The sequence below is a fragment of the Chiloscyllium plagiosum genome, chromosome 27 (genome assembly GCF_004010195.1).
Source record: "Chiloscyllium plagiosum isolate BGI_BamShark_2017 chromosome 27, ASM401019v2, whole genome shotgun sequence".
In the NCBI taxonomy this organism is placed as follows: domain Eukaryota; kingdom Metazoa; phylum Chordata; class Chondrichthyes; order Orectolobiformes; family Hemiscylliidae; genus Chiloscyllium; species Chiloscyllium plagiosum.
Window position 1 is genome coordinate 27354588 of NC_057736.1, and position 20309 is coordinate 27374896.

At 40.7% G+C, this 20309-nt stretch overlaps 1 protein-coding gene across 24 annotated transcripts in view; it reads right to left on the reverse strand.

The window, feature by feature from the left end:
- macf1a (microtubule actin crosslinking factor 1a) overlaps positions 1-20309 on the reverse strand; it is a 604319-nt gene that overhangs the window by 55193 nt on the left and 528817 nt on the right. For all 24 annotated transcript variants that reach the window (XM_043717780.1, XM_043717784.1, XM_043717779.1 and 21 more), the window contains 10 exons: positions 19309-19540; positions 16031-16257; positions 15737-15859; positions 12708-12809; positions 12521-12622; positions 11740-11913; positions 7901-8056; positions 6816-7013; positions 2897-3025; positions 125-295 (listed from right to left, as the gene is read on the reverse strand). In XM_043717780.1, coding sequence (XP_043573715.1) covers positions 125-295; positions 2897-3025; positions 6816-7013; positions 7901-8056; positions 11740-11913; positions 12521-12622; positions 12708-12809; positions 15737-15859; positions 16031-16257; positions 19309-19540 — 1614 coding nt within the window. The remainder of the gene's footprint in view (positions 1-124; positions 296-2896; positions 3026-6815; positions 7014-7900; positions 8057-11739; positions 11914-12520; positions 12623-12707; positions 12810-15736; positions 15860-16030; positions 16258-19308; positions 19541-20309) is intronic.

A 20309-nucleotide genomic window follows, 5' to 3' on the forward strand; every position in this document is an offset into this window, starting at 1 on the left:
GATTGCTGGAGAGAAACATTAAGAACGGACACTACAGTCCTTTTTAAAAGTCACCATCTTCCTACTCGTAATAATATTCCTATCCTCTCACTGTTGGCTTTTCTGACACTATTGGCACTCCTACCTTCTTTTCCTCTATCTTGGTGCTCATCAGTTGCCACTTCTGTTCTAATAATGTGACACACTGTTCGACATTAGATCCTGTAACATCATCGCGAGCACTCAGCAACAGCCGGCCTTTCTCTAGCAAGTTCTTGTATGTCTCCTCATTAGTATAGAATTCCTGGTAGAGTTCCTAAAAAATAAAACAAAGTAATTTTTACAGTTAATCCTAGTGATTCATTGCCACCTATAATATTACTTGTCAGTATTCAAGAAATCAAATTTCCTATCACACAACCTAATCCTTTTTAGTTACAATGATCTGCTCATTGTCTGTAAACAAAAGATCTCTACAATTATTATTATTTTGTTTCATGTTATTTAGAGCAGGATATGCTGGCAAACCAGTATTAGATGCCTTTCATGAAAGAGCTTATGTTATAGTCTATGAAGTTTAAATATACAGAATAGCTATTTGATATCTTGCATTTTGTTTCCCATAAAACAGTCAAGGGATTGAGAGAGATTAGGAAGTAACATCAATATATCTGTTAAATACATAATTTGAGTGAAAGTATACAGTCATTTCTTACAATGACATTATTTCATTAATACTGTACATCAGAATGCCAGTCCAAAATCAAATGATGCATCAATATGACTGGTTCAAGTTTACATTCACATTCTTTTATTTATTTGGTATGATGCAGTTTTTTTTAAAAAGTTTATTTTCAATCCACTCTTGGGATGTGGATGTCACTGGCTGGCTAGCATTTAATGCCTGTCCCTAGCCACCTTTGAGAAAATGGTGACAAATGGCCTTCTTAAATTATTGCAGTCTGTGTGCCATAGGCACACCCACAATGGTGTCAGGGAAGGAATTGCAGAATTTAAACCCAATAAAGGTGTAGTACCATTGTGTCTTGAAGGAGGGGAGTAATTCAATGCAATTTGTAGAACAGTAGTAAGCACACTTTGTCCCAAGGTGATGGTATGATGGGGGAAATGATAAAATTGAGTGCACAACTCTACAGCATGTTATAAATATTTACAGAGAGAGACTGGTAAATATTTGCTCAAGAAGTCTTGGTAATTGAGAGGAAGAAAACTGGAAACAGAAGGAACAAATACATTAAAGAAAGATACATGGATTGTTCGATTTATTTGGGCAAGTCCCCTCATTAACACTAGTTGAAGCACCTTTGTGCATCATGTCGTCATACGAGGTTTAGTTTTTAACTATTTTGAGTCTGAATTCTTGAACTGATGACTAGGACTTAAACTGCCATTTTCAGTGGGGATATCTGAGGTGTCTGCTTTAAAAGTATCAGGCTACGGCCAATTGAACTTTACCCCTTGCACAGTTATCGACTTTCGTAACAAATTTTCATCGACAGTCTTTGAATTAGGCTGAATTAGAGTGGTGCTGGAAAAGCACAGCAGTTCAGGCAGCATCCGAGGAGTAGATGCTGCCTGAACTGCTGTGCTTTTCCAGCACCACTCTAATCCAGAATCTGGTTTCCAGCATCTGCAGTCATTGTTTTTACCCTTTGTCTAGGCTGGGTCTGGCACTGTGAACTTGTGATTCAATTTCCTTCGTGGCATTTTACCAAGTTTCCTCCCCCAATTTCTGTCTGTATTGAGCTATTCTTCCCATCATAAAAGGAGGCTTCCAGGAAATATACTGAATAGTCAGATGGACCAGCTTCCCCACATTTGCTGAAGCCATCTGAGTTTATCTCATCACCATTTATCTTGAGCCCACTATTATTCTGTCTCTAAATTGTTAGAATACTTGTTAAATACTTAGTATTAGATGAAAATAATTTTTCTCCAAATATTACTAGGACAATTGAAGCTCATGTCTACAGTCCCCACCATAAACTTAGATCCATTGCCATCCCTCATCTTGCCAACTGTTTGTAGGCTGGATTAGAAGGTTTGAAACTCATGTTATATTTGATCCAAAATGAGCTTTCAATCAAATCTGGGACATGGCTAGAACTGCCAACTCAGTCTCTGGCTCACTTATTTGTTGTTTAAACTCTCATCAATGCCTTTGCTACCTCTGGACTTGCATATTCTAAAAAGCTCTTGGCCTGTCTCCCATATTCTACCATCTGCAAACTTGAGTTCATCTGAAACTGAGTTACCTTTCTTCAAACTGGCACTAAATCCTATTCATTCATCACCCTGTGCTTGCTGACCTACAGAGCCCCTGGGCGGCACGGTGGCACAGTGGTTAGCACTGCTGCCTCACAGCGCCAGAGACCCGGGTTCAATTCCCGCCTCAGGCGACTGACTGTGTGGAGTTTGCACGTTCTCCCCGTGTCTGCGTGGGTTTCCTCCGGGTGCTCCGGTTTCCTCCCACAGTCCAAAGATGTGCAGAGTCAGGTGAATTGGCCATACTAAATTGCCCGTAGTGTTAGGTAAGGGGTAAATGTAGGGGTATGGGTGGGTTTCGCTTCGGCGGATCGGTGTGGACTTGTTGGGCCGAAGGGCCTGTTTCCACACTGTAATCTAATCTAATCTAATCTAATCTAATCCAGCTCCTTATTTTCAAATTTCTCTGTAACATCACCAGAAACTTAACCCTGCTGAGATGTGGACATTCATTCAAATTCCTGCCTTCTGAGCATCACTGGTAGCTGTGCCTTCAACTGCCTGGGTCTCAAGCTCTGATACTGCTTCTTTAAATCCAGATTGTAACTATTTTTTTGCTTTTTGATGAAGCTATTAAAAGAAATTTGTTTTGCAAATCCTGTGCTTTTGAAGGAGATTACAAATCACTTACCAAGTGGACATTGAGTTGTTCTCTGGCTGTCTCAGGTAAACCTCCAGTGGATTTAGATGCTGCCAGCTGATTTTCAACTCGGCTCAACCACTGCAAGAAATCCTCAATCTCGCTATGAAAACTTTCAGCCTGTCAAAAAAGAAGCATTGTTCAGAAAAACATACCAGCTGTCTCACGAAGTTTGTTAATATCCACTCAGAATATAGAAATCCAATGTCTATGCCAGAAGAATCCATGAGATAAAGTACTATAAATGAATATGAGCTACTCAAATAGATCATAACTTAAATAACTTAGCTTACAAAGCAACCTACAGTTAAAGTACTAAAATTATATCAAAAAGGGTGGGATACTCTTTGTAGGACCAGTGTGGACTTGTTGGGCCTAATAGCCTGATTCCACACTGTAGGGATTCTATAATACTTGTGCAATGTTGCAAAAATGAAGGCAACACTGTATTCAAGGGAATGGAGCTGGATTAAAAGAAATGAATAGTAGAGAGAAAGAAAACATATAGGTATAAGTCATCAAATTGTTGGATGGTGACTTAGACCTACTTTTCTTCAGTGATGTGTTTTCATTTCTGTTTATATAAATTATTTGACTGTAGGCATTAAAACGAACAATACTAATTTAAAAGCACAGAAAACTGGAGAATAATGCAGAATAGAGTCAGGTTACTGGAGTGGACATACAGGCAGCTGATGCAGTGCAATGTGGAGAACCATCTACTGTAGTTGCACATTTTGGGAGAAATAATTCAAGAATGCTTAGTGCATCAGAACAAAAAGAGACAAAGGTACAGAGAGACAAATCTTTAACAGTTGATGCTGAAATCTAAAAAAAAAGTAACGACATTCTGAGCCAGGTGCAAACACTGGCTAAAATGTGTTATAAACAAGTTCATTATATCATTATCATCTGGTACTGCCTCTTTACTTTAAAGGTAAAAATGAGAAAAATGGTCACATGTTCTGCTCTGAATTCTGCCTGACAACCTGCTTGGGTCGCTTGGCTGCTTTGGGGCCCAGGCTAACTGACTGAGAAAAAAAGGTTTACCACGTTCAGATTCCAAGTCTCTCAGGGAGATGTTAAGAATGTCAACTTTTATAAACAGTTATACTTTGTGTGTGTTTCTGGTATTATCAATTTAATTCTGAGATAAAATGTTGGAGGCTTACAAAGTAGCTAATTAGTATTTCTATCCGGATAGAAGGCTCATGAAATCAATACTGCCATAGACATGAACTTTGGAAAGAACAACGTCCACAGAAAGTCACTGTACAATAAGGTTACAGGTTTTCTAATTCTTAGATACAAGTCAGTCTGCAGTTAAGCAACTGAAGGCAGAATATAGAGCAATTCATTCTGTAGTAATCCTCACACTGAAAATCAGCCCTGGTATCAGAAGTTTTTTCTCCATTTTTCTATTTTGTACCTACAATGGTGCCAGGAATGATGACTTTGTACACTTTTCACTGACTCCTGTACTTGAATACACATAACAATAAAACCTAATTCTAATTCTAAGTTACCTGACTAGGAACAGAAAAGGAAGCAAGCAAGCCCATTAGGAGCTGAGAATAAATTCTTCACTTCAGGGTCAGAGTAATCTCAAGAAACTTGAAATGAGGAATTTCCCATAAAGTGCCTATTGAATGTTTTTATTCCATCTAAACACTAAAGTGATGGGAAAACTCAGCAGATCTGGCAGCATCTGTGGAGAGAGAAATAGACTTAACATTTCAAGTCTGATATAAATCTCCTTCAGAATACTGAAGTTTGAAGTTACATCTCTACAGATACTGTCTCAACTGCTGTATGATTACAGTTTTTATTTCAGATTTCCAGTATCTGCAGTACGTTGCTTTAACAGTAAGAGGATTTGATAAATGCTCCTGGGCGACCTATGCAAAAGAGTACACAGGAAAGCAAAGGAAATTGAATGATAGCCAAATAAGTGGCCTTTCTTGCTCACTGTAATTTTAAGGCTTCAGATCCAGTCAGTCGGTTTTGGTGAGAGAAGATTACAGATTGGCATACTGCCAGAAATCTGCAAGCTATCTTACATATATGTCAATTAATTTATAATTGGCCTCAGGATGAATAGCAAAGGCAAATACAGATTAAATGTTGTATAACAGAAACCTAAGGAGAAAGTGAGGACTGCAGATGCTGGAGATCAGAGCTGGAAATGTGTTGCTGGAAAAGCGCAGCAGGTCAGGCAGCATCCAAGGAGGAGAATCGACGCTTCGGGCATGAGCCCTTCTTCAGGAATGAGGAAAGTGTGCCAAGCAGGCTAAGATAAAAGGTAGGGAGGAGGGGCGTTGGAAATGCGATAGGTGGAAGGAGGGCGAGAAGGGGAGGGCGAGAAGGGGAGGGCGAGAAGGGGAGGGCGAGAAGGGGAGGGCGAGAAGGGGAGGGCGAGAAGGGGAGGGCGAGAAGGGGAGGGCGAGAAGGGGAGGGCGAGAAGGGGAGGGCGAGAAGGGGAGGGCGAGAAGGGGAGGGCGAGAAGGGGAGGGCGAGAAGGGGAGGGCGAGAAGGGGAGGGCGAGAAGGGGAGGGCGAGAAGGGGAGGGCGAGAAGGGGAGGGCGAGAAGGGGAGGGCGAGAAGGGGAGGGCGAGAAGGGGAGGGCGAGAAGGGGAGGGCGAGAAGGGGAGGGCGAGAAGGGGAGGGCGAGAAGGGGAGGGCGAGAAGGGGAGGGCGAGAAGGGGAGGGCGAGAAGGGGAGGGCGAGAAGGGGAGGGCGAGAAGGGGAGGGCGAGAAGGGGAGGGCGAGAAGGGGAGGGCGAGAAGGGGAGGGCGAGAAGGGGAGGGCGAGAAGGGGAGGGCGAGAAGGGGAGGGCGAGAAGGGGAGGGCGAGAAGGGGAGGGCGAGAAGGGGAGGGCGAGAAGGGGAGGGCGAGAAGGGGAGGGCGAGAAGGGGAGGGCGAGAAGGGGAGGGCGAGAAGGGGAGGGCGAGAAGGGGAGGGCGAGAAGGGGAGGGCGAGAAGGGGAGGGCGAGAAGGGGAGGGCGAGAAGGGGAGGGCGAGAAGGGGAGGGCGAGAAGGGGAGGGCGAGAAGGGGAGGGCGAGAAGGGGAGGGCGAGAAGGGGAGGGCGAGAAGGGGAGGGCGAGAAGGGGAGGGCGAGAAGGGGAGGGCGAGAAGGGGAGGGCGAGAAGGGGAGGGCGAGAAGGGGAGGGCGAGAAGGGGAGGGCGAGAAGGGGAGGGCGAGAAGGGGAGGGCGAGAAGGGGAGGGCGAGAAGGGGAGGGCGAGAAGGGGAGGGCGAGAAGGGGAGGGCGAGAAGGGGAGGGCGAGAAGGGGAGGGCGAGAAGGGGAGGGCGAGAAGGGGAGGGCGAGAAGGGGAGGGCGAGAAGGGGAGGGCGAGAAGGGGAGGGCGAGAAGGGGAGGGCGAGAAGGCCTCCTGCGGTTGCAGGGGAAGGTGCCGGGAGTGGAGGTTGGGTGGATGGGGGGTGTGGATCGGACGAGGGAGTCACAGAGGGAGTGGTCTTTTCGGAACGCTGATGGGGGAGGGAAATATATCCCTGGTGGTGAGGCCCGTTTGGAGGTGGCAGAAATGGCGACGGATGATACAATGTATATGGAGGTTGGTGGGGTGGTAGCTGAGGACCAGTAGGGTTCTGTCCTGGTAGCGATTGGAGGGGTGAGGCTCAAGGGCAGAGGAGCAGGAAGTGGAGGAGATGCGGTGGAGAGCATTGTCGACCACGTCTGGGGGGAAATTGTGGTCTTTGAAGAAAGAGGCCATCCGGGTTGTTCGGTACTGGAACTGGTCCTCCTGGGAGCAGATGCGGCGGAGACGAAGGAATTGGGAATATAACAGAAACCTAAGCAGTGCCATACAAAAACTGCTTGTAACTTGACTTTGCCTATTCAAGTATTAATAAATACAGGTCTCCCAAAGTTCTTCAGCTATTGAATACCTGCTGGAGAGCAGCTTCCAATTGTTGTTCCCTCCCTTCAGTTTTCTGAAGCAGTGACTGCCAGCTCTGATTTAACTTATCTAATCGACGTTTTAGGTTGCTGGCATCCTCCCCTGCACTTGACTCCAGAAGCTCATTCCCAGCTTTATTTACGGTGTCCACTGTTGACTTGTGGGCAAGAACATCATTCTTCAGTACCTGTGGGGAGTTAAAGATCCATTTACCAAATATTGCACAAACCGGTTATCTGGACCCAACATCACAAACTTTAAAGCAACTAGTATAATTGAAAAAGACAAAAAGATCCTCAGCATCTATAAAGAGAATGGTGGGCAAACGCTCTGGTGTGTTGAGGTCTATTGCTCAATGTTGGAACTTCTTGTAAAACACTACTATCTTTATTCTAACTCATAATATGCCCAGTATTTGCCACCCAATACTACCTTCTCATCCTTTAACACCTCGCTTTGAAAATCCAAACTTTCTGCGTAATGTGTTGTGGTCTCTTCCTACATTATTGCCCTACCATCCTTTATCTACTATACAGATTTACAGCTTTACATTTCTGATACTGGCTTTCGGAGTAATTGCCCCATCCTCAATTTCACCATCGTTCATTAATTGCCTAGGTGGCTGAAGGTTCAATCGGTCTTGGCTCTTTGCTCCTTACTTGATTTCCCTCAACACTTAGAGTACTAAGGTGAATTCAGTCATTATTCACTATCACAACATACAAAGATCAACTCTACTTCCTGACATCATATGATACATTTGTTGACCGAAGATCATATCTAGCATAGAAGGTTGAGCTCAAAGAGCACTACGATGGATCTTCAAAGACAAGTAAGATACAATTTAAATTTAAGACAGAATTTAAATGAACAATGACAACATTAACATAACATATATAATGCTTCAAACAGCTATGTTTTCTCGAAGAACATTATCCAAAACCGTATTATTATTTTTACAACACAATATTAATTATATACGATTGTATGATCCAATGGTTATACAGTTATGAAAGTTAAATCTTTGCAGAGGATAACTTCATTGATAGCCATTACAATATTATTTTGACATACATGATGCTTGGCAAGTTCAATTTCTATGGCTTTTGGGTCCCCAGTAATTGGCCTTTGTCCATCCAGAAGCTCCTCTGTATGATTCAGCCAGGCCATAAGTTCAGCCAAAGCATGCTGAAACTGACCCAGTGCCAGTAGGGCACCCTCCACCTTGTGCTGTGGAGAAATAATAAGTTCAGAGTTAGTCATTCACATCAAATATTTGTTTATGCTATCAGAAATAGTCACCACAACTCTCCTTGGGTCTGTAAAGAAATATCCCCTATAATTCTGAATATAGAAAAATGATCAAACACCAAATATTGATATCAAACACCAAATATTGTTGCATATATGCTAAAATTGCATGTGTAGTACACATGCCATCCAAGGCTTCTTGGTAAGAGGTAGGCACGTATGCCTATTTTTATACAACCATAAGTAGCTGCATTAAACTCAGGAACAATGGCCTGGGCGTGAGTTCATTCCCAGAATCTATTCCATGAATTTGGAAGAGATAAAGAAAGGATGAAAGGAAGGGTTTTCAGCTTCTTTGGAGTCCATATGTCCTACAACAGATCTGCCTGGTTGAAAATGCAAAAAAAAAGGTTAAACTTAATTCTGCCCGCAAACAGATGTATAAAAGTCAGTGAGTTTGTGGTAAGGGAAAGACGAGGGTAGAATACGCTAATTAGGGGGAGGATGCCATTTGACCCCTCCAGCCTGTCACATCAGACAAGATCATTGTTGATCTGAGCTGTAGCTTTAACTTCATCCTGTTTACCCCGATAACAATCAATCAACTTCCTTGGTGGCCAGGAATCTACCTCTGTTGTTTCAGAAATATTCAATAAGCTTCACTTGCATTGCTCTCTGGGGAATACAAGTCCAAAGACCCAAGACTTTCAGATTAGAAATAATTCTTAATCTCAGTTATTAATGTGTCCCCTAACTCTGGTAATGCATTAATCTACTCTGATCCATCACCTTCTCAACTCCTTCTTTTACAAGTTTGGGAGGGCCAAGAGAAGAATAATCTCACTGTCCAGAGATAAAACGAGCTTTAAAGTTGTCACTGAATGATTACGTAATAGCCCCTTCCTTCACTGTAAAAGTCCTGATGTCACGTGGGCAGACAGCCCATTAAAAACTTGAGGTCCTCTTGCAGGCTTGGGTGCAAGGATGGTATCTCCACTTCTATTTTTGTTATTTACTCACAAGATGTGGGCATTGCTGGTTGGCCAGCATTTATTGCCCATCTCTAGCTGCTCGAGGTGGTGGTGGTCAGCTGTTTTCTGGAACTGTTGTAGTCTATTTGGAGTAGGTATGCTGTTAAGGTGCGAATTCCAGGATTCGGACTCAGCAATACTGAAGCTATGGTGACATATTACCAAATCAGGATTGAGAATTGATGGAGGGGAATTTGCAAGTGATGTTCTTCACACATATCTACTGCTGCTGTCCTTGTAGATTGTAGCAATCTGTTAATAGAGCCTTGTTAAATTTCTGCAGTGTGTCTTCTGGATGGTACACAGTGCTGCTGCTTAGCATTTATGATATAGAGAATCAATGGACTGCTTTGGCCTGGATGGTATCATGCTTCTTGACTATTGTTGAAATTGTGCTCATCCAGGCAAGTGGGGAGTATTCCATCATCTTCCTGATTTATGCCTTGTAGATAATGGACAGGATTTAGGGAGTCAGAACATTAATTATCTGCTGCATAACATCCTAGCCTCTGACCTATGCTTGTAACCACAGTACTTAAAAATGTCTAGTTCTGATCAATGGTTGTTGATAGTGGGGGGGGGGGGGGGGGGGGGATTCAGTTATGGTAATATCATTGAATGTCACGGGCTGGTGGTCACTGCCTAGCACTTGTACGGGGCAAATGTTACTTGCCACTTGTCAGCCTGAGTCTCAATAATGTCCAGATCCTGCTGCATTTGGGTGTGGACTACCTACCATATATAACGAGTCATGAATGGTGCTGAATGTTATGAGTCATCAGTGAACATCCCCACTTCTGACTTTATGAAGGAGACTAGTGACAAAGCAACTAAGGACACTACCTTGAGGAACTCCTGGGAGAGATGCTGTGGAGCTGAGATGACTGACCTCCAACCATCACAACCTTCCATTGTGTCAGGTATGACTCCAACCAGTGGGGAGTTTTCCTCCGATGCCCGCTGACTCCAGTGTTGAGAGAGGTTTTTTAATGCCACCCTTGTTCGAATGTAATCTTGAAGTCATGGCAGACCCTCTCACCTCACCAATTCCGCATGTTCGCCCATGTTTCAACCAAAACATCAATGAGGTCAGGAGCTAAGTTGCCCTGGCTCAACTCAAACAGGATGTCAGTAAGCAGGGAAATGTTAAGTCCATACTGCTTGATAGTACTGTTGATGACACCTTCTGTGACTTTATTGATGATTGAGAGCAGGTTGATAGGGTGGTAATTGGCTGGGTGCAACTTTTCCCATTTTTTGGTCTGTAGGACATACCTAGGCAATTCTCAACATAATTGGGTAGATGGCAGTGTCATGTCCATGTTAGAACAATTTGGCTCGCCTGGCAGGTTTTGGAACACAATACTATTGCTGGAACATTGCCAGGGCCTGAAGCCACTGTAGTATCCAATGCCTTCAACCATTTCTTAATATCACATGGACTGGATTGAATTGGCCAAAGACATATATCCATGATGCTAAAGACCTCTGATGGAGGCGGAGATGGATCCTCCACTTGGCACTTCTAACTGAAGTTGACATGAATGCTTCAGCCTTCTTCTTTTGTACTAAATGTGCTGGCTCCCTCCACGATTTAAGTTGGGAATATTTGTGGAGTCTTCTTCTCCAATGAGTTGTTTATTAACCCAGCACCAATCATGACTGAATGTGGCAAATTTGCAGAGTTAGTTCTGATGTGTTGTTGTGGAATCACTTAGCTCTGTCTATCACTTGCTGCTTATGTTGTTTGGCACACAGGTAGCGCTGTTGTAGCTTCACTAATTCAACCCTTCATTTTTAGGTATACTTGGTGCTGCTCTAGCGATGCACTCCCGCACTCTTCATTGAACAGCAATGTCCACACCCTCAGAAAGAAGCTGTTGCAGTTGTGCAGCACTCTCAATGTGAAACATTTTGTTAGGCAGGACCTTGTGTTCACCTTTGAAGCTAGACTTGAAGCAACATGTACTGTTCAGTTGTTAATACTGAGGGGTTTGATAAGTGATGGATGTATGAATTCACATTGCTTAATATCATATTAACAAAGTCAAGTACTTTAGAATAGAACCACAAAGACAGACAATTATTACTGTGCAGAAGGAGACCATTGGCACATTGTGCCAGGACCGACTATTATTTAGCCTTCTCTTATCTCTTGCCAGTTGCATCCCCTTTGCCCATATCCCTGCAAAACATTACTACCCAAAATTAATCCATTGCCCTCTTGGAAGCCTCAACTGAACTGGTCTCCGTCACATTTCCAGACATTCCATGCCCCAAAAACTCACTGTGTAGTAGTTTGGTCTCACAGCACCTTTACTGCATTTGCACATCACTTTAAACATGGAACTTGAATTCTTTGTCAATGTAATATTGTAGTGAATGTCAAAACTTGATAGTTTTTGCTTTAATTCCCTCCAGCACTTAAATTCATGTACAAATCATGAACCTGAGTGTACAACTTAAATTGGTCTGTCTCCTTCCTGGTCTTTTATGACTTTCCATATCTTTAAGAGGTCATAATTGGCTGAAGCACTGGCAAAGTATTTTACACCATATCAATTTATGTATGGATAATGCACACATTAAAAGCAGCACTTGGAAATCTTAACTGTAGCAGGCCGCTTATACCTGTCTGCGAATAATCTTTTCGCCCAGATCTTCCCAGAGGTGTTTGAGCTCAGTGAGCGGCTGCTGAATTATGTCACGGTCCGTGTCATCTGAGGCTCTCTTAAGCAGTAGCTCCCCCTGGTGGTTCAGTTTTTCCATTTCTATTTGCTGCTGGTAAACCTCCATTTTAAACTCCTGTGGAGTGTAAGTGCAGTGAGAAAGTTAAGTGTCATCCATAAGGGCACATCAAATATTAACACAAAATTGTAACAAAGTTAAAATCAAAGCTATATTGCAATGATTTTCCCTTTCCAACTAAGTCCACTAACGCTTGCACCTCAACTTTTAAAATTCTGGCATGTTACTGCAGTTTGCTTTGTGCAGTACCAAATGATAATACTTCAGATGAGTGTGTAAACAGTAATGTCAGCAGCTACCAATGAAGGAGACAGTCAAATGGATTTGACTCTATACTCATTTAGAATGCAACCTAATGGCTCTGAAGCAGATAGTAAGGCCATTGCTACATTGCGCAAAATGGCCAAGTTAACCAACACAGCAAAGTCCTGTCACCTGGCTCAATATGGTCCAGCTATTCGCTGTCCAAATGAATTGAACAATCTAATGATGGACATCAGGTAATCTTGTCAATCCATTAAAAGGAATGAATGTTTATTTTAGATAAAACCAAGATGAAATGAATGTGAACAGTAAAAGTGGAGCACTATTTTTATTTCATTTTGTTGATTCCTTCTAATGCTTTGTGTATGTTGCATGTTATTTTACTGTAACAGTAACTCACCTTCATTTCGTTTATTTGTTGTTTCACAGTGCTGATGTCCGTGCCTACTGGAGACATCTCACCAAGTTTTATCACTGTATTATCCAGCCAGTCAAACATTGCCTAAACATCATAACAAATCAAGTAGTATTATTCAAATTAGTACTTCATTCACATATACAATGATGGTATGCAGAACATTCCTTACTTGCAGTGAATCTTGGTATTGTACAGCTGCCTGCATGACCTCCTCCAGTTTGTCCATCCGCTCTTTCCATGCTTTGTTCAGGTTATCCCATGCATAATTGAGCTAGAAATATTTATGATAGAATCCATTAGAAAGGAAATATGATGGTACAACCCACCACATCGCATCTTCTGTTTCACAGAAGCAGAACTGGATAAAACAAGATGCTTAAGGAGATATTGGGGCAGGTTACCAAAGTTCTGGTCAATCAGACATGTTTTAGGGAGTATCTTAAAGGAACAGAGGTGAAAAGGTTTAGGGAGGGAATTTCAAAACCTAAGACCCTTGGTAGATAAATGCACTGCTACCAATGATGAAAATTGGGGATATACAAGAGGCTGGAAATGGAGGAATGCAGAGATCCAGAAGGTTTGTCAGACTGGATGGAATTACAGAAAAAGTGGAGGAGTAACATTACCTGAAAACAAGTAATCTAATCTTAAGACGACAACGATGAAGAAAAATCCCCAGAGTGTGGAAACCAGGCCCTTCAGCCCAATAGGTCCACATCGTCCATCCGAAGAGTATGCCACCCAAATCCATTCGCCTATCCTACATTTACCCCTGACTAATACACCTAACCTACACATCCCTGAACATTATGGGCAATTTAGCACGGCCAATTCACCTAACCTGCACATCTTTGGATTGTGGGATGAAACCGGAGCACCCGGAGGAAATCCATGCAGACAAGGGGAGAATGTGCAAACTCCACACAGACAGTCGCCAGAGGCTGGAACCGAACCTGGCGCTGTGAGGCAGCAATGCTAACCACTGAGCCACCATGCTGCCCAGTTTACTCAGTTTAACAAATAATAAATTGAGAATCCTTTCTTACATTTAGTGCTTTGTCATAATTACTATAATTTCTTTTCAAGATTTAACTCTCAAAATAGAATATTGATGAGCCACTTGTCTCATGCCCATTAATGTCTCAATCAAGTTCTAACAAACTGGTATCATTGAAACTAGGAGCAGGAGCAGGGAATTTGGCCTTTCGAGCCTGCTCCCTCAGTCAGTAGGACTATGGTCAATCTTTTCTCTCAAACCTGCTTTCTTTATACCACTTGAAGTCTTTAAAATCTAATAATGCATCTCTCTCTTTCTGGAATATATTCAGTGACTTAGCCTCCACAGCCTTCTGTAGTAGAGAATACCACAGGTTCACTACTTGTTGAGTGAAGAAATCTTTCCTTCCTCTCAATCCTAAATGGTCTATCCTCTACTCTAATGCATCACCTGATTCTAGCATCTCCATTCATGGAAAGAATCCTTTCTGCATCTGGTTAGTCCAGCCCTGTTGGAATTTTATATGTTTCAATCAGATTTTTTCTCAACCTTTTAAACTCAAAAAATACAAGCCCAGTTGAACCAATCTCCCCTCAGAGGGCTGGCCTGCCATTCCCTTTATTGGACTTTTGAACATCTGCTGCACTCCCTCCATGGAAAGTACATCCTCTCTTTGGTAGGGAGACCAAAGTTGCATGCGATACTCCATATGTGGTCCAACCAAGGCCTTGTATACCTGAAGTAAAACATCACTCTTTCGGAATTCAAATCCTCTCACAATAAAAGGTCAAAATACAATTTTTCTTCCTCAATGCTTGTTGCAGCTGCCAGTCTGCTTTTATTGACTGGTGTACAAGGACACCCAGATCCCTTTGTACAGCCATACTCCCCATTATATAATTTAAATAATACTCTGCCTTTTTGTTGTTTGCACAAAGTACATAACTTCACATTTAGTGATTATTACTGGATCTGTCATAAGTTTGCCCATTTACACAACTTACTGAGGTCACCTTAGTCTTCTTAACATCTTTCTCACAAACAATACTACCTAGTTGTGTCATCAGCAACTCTGGAAAAAGGTGCATGTGATTCCCTCATTTTGGTCATTTATATATGCATTGTGAATAGTAAGGATCCTGTGGTACACCACTAGTCATCACCTGCCATTCATGAAGAGAGCCATTTATTCTCACTTTTTCCTATTTCTTAACCAATTCTCATTCCATGCTATATTATCTTCATCCTATACACTTTAACCCAGAATGTATTATTTAATCATTATTATGAATAATATTTTACATGCACTCAAAACATAATTAACAGCAGGATCATCTCCTTAAACAACTCCAACTGACTGGTCAAATATGATTTATCTTTCACAAAACCATGTTAATTCTGCCTGATTACCTTGAAACTTACCCAAGTACTCTGCTACAACCTTTTATCAGTAGCTTCTAACATTCTCTCTATGACAGATGTTAAGTAGCATGTCGTTTCCTGACATCTCCCGCTCTTTTCAACAAAGGAGTTACTTTCGCCATTGTTGAATTTAATGGGATATGACTGAATCTTAAAACTCTTCTTCAAATAAGGAGTCCAGAACTAGAGGGCATAGGTTTAGGGTGAGAGGGGAATGATATAAAAGAGACCCAAGGGGCAACTTTTTCACGCAGAGGGTGGTATGGAATGAGCTGCGAGAGGAAGTGGTGGAGGCTGGTACAATTGTAACATTTAAGAGGCATCTGGATGGGTATATGAATAGGAAGGGTTTGGAGGGATATGGACTGGTTGCTGGCAGGTGGGACTAGATTGCGTTGGGATATCTGGTCGGTATGAACGAATTGGAGCAAAGGGTCTGTTTCTATGCTGTACATCTTTATGACTCTATGAAAATATTTATGGAGTCTCCTAATAGCTGTTTGTATGCTTCTGGTCAGCTTTCTCTTGTACTGTATCATTTCCCTCTTCAATCAATTCTTTGGTTATTCTGTCCAACCTTTTGATCTGCCACCACTCCGCTTTAGCCAGTTCTGCTTTCATGTCCTCATAATTCCTCTTATTTACTTCTTAAAAACAAAAGTCTTGGAAGCATTCCTCTTTCAAACCAAATGCAAAATTCAATCATTATATGGTCTTTATTACCTAGCGACATCATAACTGAGGTTATTAGTTAATCCTAGTTCATTGCACAATTTTACCTCATCTATGCTTTTCTTCACTTCTGGTTTTTCAAATTCTCCACAAGCAAAGATGAGGTCTGCTCCCAGGATTCTTACAAATTCTAGTTCTTCATGGAGTCCATCTGTCTCCTCCTTAATTGTCTGAAATCAACAGAATATTACCAGAAAATTATTAATCCTGAGAAGCTCCCACATTACAATCTATTTTTAAAAATAAAAAAATCAATTTTTGTGATTTCAGTCAAGACAAATAAATATTTGGAACATATTTACAGATTTGAGAGTACAAAGAAAATTTAATATTTTCCATACCTCTGCAGCCTCTTGTTGTTGTTTAATGATTGAGGGGTCAATACCAGGACTCTCCAGGTCTCTCACTATGTCCTGTGTATCCTTAATGGTGGTCAGCAAGGCAGCCATGTCACACCAGAACTTTTCAGCCAGATCAAGTACATCTAATAGTTTAATATCTCTCTCTTCACCACGACTTTTGATATCTTCCCAGTAAAATACCATCTCATCCAATTTGTCTTGAATGGCTAAAGGATTACAGATTGGAAGAAAGTAAGCTAGAATATTTAAGATGTCTTTGTTCCTGATCAATGGTCCCAGAAGGATCGAACACTGCCAGAAAGGAACCCATCAGAGCAGACAATGAAGGGTAATATTTCAAATATTAGACTCTTTGGAAACGGACTAGTCAGTGCAGTTTGAAAAAGCTGACTGTTTAGAACCCGATCAAAATTGAATCAGTTATCCTCAATCGTGCAATAGGAAAGAGCTTTGGTCATTTGTATTAGATGATAAATCGTCTTAAAATTACCGTTACCTGCAACAAATTGTAACAATCAACATTTATTTCAGATGTAGAAATAAAATTACTGCAGCCTTTGCTAAATGTATGCAACTAAATCTGTTTAGATACATTATGTTCAATCTAAATAAAAAGCAGCAAGTCTCTTTTTATTAGTACTCAAATCCATTAAAAAAAAAAGTGACCAAAATCAGCATGAAAAGAGAAACGAATTATTCAAGACAAATGTAGGTCCCTTACAGTTTGTAACAGGAGAACTGATAATGGAGGTCAAGGAATTGGCAGGTCTATTAAACAACTGTTTCAGTTCTGTCTTCACATAAGAATACACAAATAATTTCCCAGAAATGCTAGGGAAGCAAGGGTGCATTAGGAAGGAGGAATTGAAGGTGATTAGTATTTGTAAAAACAAAATGCTGAAGAAATGAATGGGACTGAAAGTTGATAAATTCCCTATAACTCCACATCCCTTGGCACCAACGGCAGTGGCCAGGAAAATATGGATGCATTGGTTGTCATCTTATAAAGTTCTGTAGTCCCAATGGACGGGAGAATAGAAAATCTAACCCCCACTACTTTAAAAAAAATGAAGGATAAAGAAAACTGGAAGTTACAGACTGGCCTGATATCAGCAGTTGGGAAAGTGTTGGAGTCTTTATAAATGATGTGATAAAAGGACACTCAAAATACCAATGTGATTACACAAAGTCACCAAGGATTTATGAAAGGAAAATCTTGTTTGACAAATCTTCTGGAGTTTTTTGAAGATGTAATTAGTAGAATAGAGGAGGGTGAACGATTGGGTGCGGTTTATTTGGATTTTCAAAACCTTTTTGATAAAGTTCCACTTAAGATGTTGGCATGCAAAATCAAAGCATTTGGGATTGGCGGTAATGTATGGCATGCATTGAGAATTGGTTAGAAGACAGGAAACAATAGGAACAAATGCCTTTGGAATGGAAAGCACAAATGGAATCTTACAAGGATCAGTACTTGTTCCCAGTTACATAACATCCATCAACGATTTGGATGAGGGAAACAAATGTAATATTTCCAAATTTGCTGATGATACCAAATTAGATTGAGAATGGTGAGGAGGATGTAAAGATGATTTAAGGATACTTAGACAATTTGAAAGAGTGGGCATGGCAGTTGCAGTATCATGTGGTAAAAAGTAGTTGTTCTCTTGGTAAGAAAAACTGAATTGCAGAGTATCATTTAAGTAGTTATAGATTAGGAAGTGTTGATGTAAAAGTACAGCAAGGTGTCTTTGCACACCAGCCATTAAAAGCAAGCATGCTGGTACAGCAGGCAGTTAGGAAATTACCAGTACTTTGGCCTTCACGGCAGTTTGAGTCCAGGAGCCAGAAAGTCTTCAGCTCAGGCAATTTTTTTTTTTTTTTTAAAAACACAGAGGGTGGTTTATATGTGGAATGAACTTCCTGAGGATGTGGATACAATTACAGTGTTTAAATGATATTTGGATAGATACATGAACAGAAAAAACGTGGAGGGATTTGGGCAAGGAACAGGCAGGTGGGACTAGTTTAGCTTGGGATTATGTTTGGAATGGAACAGGTTGGATCAAAAGATCTGTTTCCATACTGTATGACTAGAGGTACTGCTCATCTGGAACATTGTGTGGTATGTACCAAGAGATATACTTTCATAGAGGCAGTGCAGTGAAGGTTCACCAAATTGATTCTTGGGATGTCATATGAGGAGAGATTAGGTTGATGTTATATTAACTTGAAGTATAAAAGAATAAAAGTGGATTACATTGAAACATAAAATTCTGACAGAGCTAGACAGACTGAGTACAGAAATGATGCTTCCCCTGGATAGGGGGTCCCAAAGAAGAAATCTTAGTCTCAGGGTGTGCAGTAAGCATTTTAGAGCGAGAGATAACATTTTTTCACTGAGAAGACAGTGATTCCGTGAAATTCAGGTCACTGAATATATTTAAGAAATAAGTAGATGTCTACATGCTAAGGGCGTCAAGGCAGAGTGGGACAGTCCAGGAGTATGGTATTGTGATAGAGGATCATCCATGATCCTGTTGAATCGTGAGCTCGATTGGCTGAATAGCCGACTCTATTTTTTATGTTTCCATGGCATGTATAAAGAACTCTTTCAACTGTGAAACTGATTAATTGAATAGGTCAGTTCCACCATGATAGGTGGGCAACTCAGTCCATCTGTTTCCAAAACACTGACATAGCCATGAATGCTGAATTAAGCCTATTCATTGCATTTTTTAAAAATTGGAGCTTCTGTTGCACAAATTGACTGTCTATATTAGACTAGTGACTACACTTCAAGAACAATTCATTAATGCTGTTTAACTTATGTTCTGAATTGGTGAAAGGCATTGCACAAAATGCAAATTCTTTTCATTCATTCGTGTTTCCTGAATTGGGTGCAATACAAATTTGAGGCAAAAATATCACCAAGTTTTTAAAAAAGACATTGAAAACAGGTAACATGCATAATGTTGTCAGAATATCCCAAAGCATTTTACATTAATAAATCTGATAATATTCCATTCACCAGATCCTGAACAATGGATTACAAACAGTTAACATTAGATGGACAGATTTTAATTTTGCTTTAAACATTTGAGAAATACATTCAGCAATCTGGAACCAGTTTCTGATCTGGAACCAAATTGTTAAATTGCTTATTACTAGGTGGGATTGCAAAAACTGAATGCAGCCTTTACAATGATGATCAGTCTTGTTGTTATGTAGGAATTCAAAACTTAAATATTCAATACCTTTAGCTGCAGGATCTTCATCTGCTCCAGATGACCGTCCAATCAGTTCCTCACCACGACGTTTAAGAGCTTCAAAAGATGGTTGAAGTTTTTCAAGCTCCATTGCAATATTTTTGTTCTCATTGATGTGCTCTTTGATTTTCTCAACTTCAGCGGGTATTGATGGGGGCGTCCGCATCCGATCAACAATGTGTCCCAGAGACTCCAACATTGGATCAATCTTATCATGAAACTAAACAAATCATAAATAAGAGAAAGTGCAGTTAACATTGACAATTTTCTCAGAATCATCCTTATCTAAGGCAATATGCAGCAGAAATTATCAGTGCAAACTTGAGTGATGCAACGATTAGCACACCATTTTGTTGCAAGTCTTCTGGATTGTCTGCAAATAAAATTTGTTCTTGCATCAAAATGTATAATAAATAACTCATTGAGGTTCTGCGTAGTTTAATTAATTTAATAAAGCTAAGTCACCTCAACTTTCATATGAATTTCTATGATTGAGTCAATTTGGAAGAAAATATGGAATTATTGAAAAGGAAACAAAGAAACATTGATGCTCCAATTTAAACAAAACACAGGCTACAAAAATAGTCACACATTCCACATCATTGTATTTTGAATTTGTATTTGGAGTAAGGGAAATTTATTCTGAGTAAACAGAGTTATAATTTTTCTTTAGGCATTTTCACTCTCCTATAACTTGAACTATTGAAAAATTGGACTCTTGAGATTAATAAAATTATGCTGTCGTCACAATCAATGGTTAATATCTACTCTGAATGTGAATAATCTACAAATGAATTAATTTAAATTTTGAAGATTACATTCTTATCCAGGTGCATAAAAAATAAAACTTGCATCATTAAATCTGCAACATAAATTTCACTCATGTAATTTAGTTAATTTGGTATTAGAAATGCTTGAATTTTTTTTCATAATTTTGCATTTCAAACTAAAAAATGGAAGACTACTTATATGGAATTACCTTTTTACTA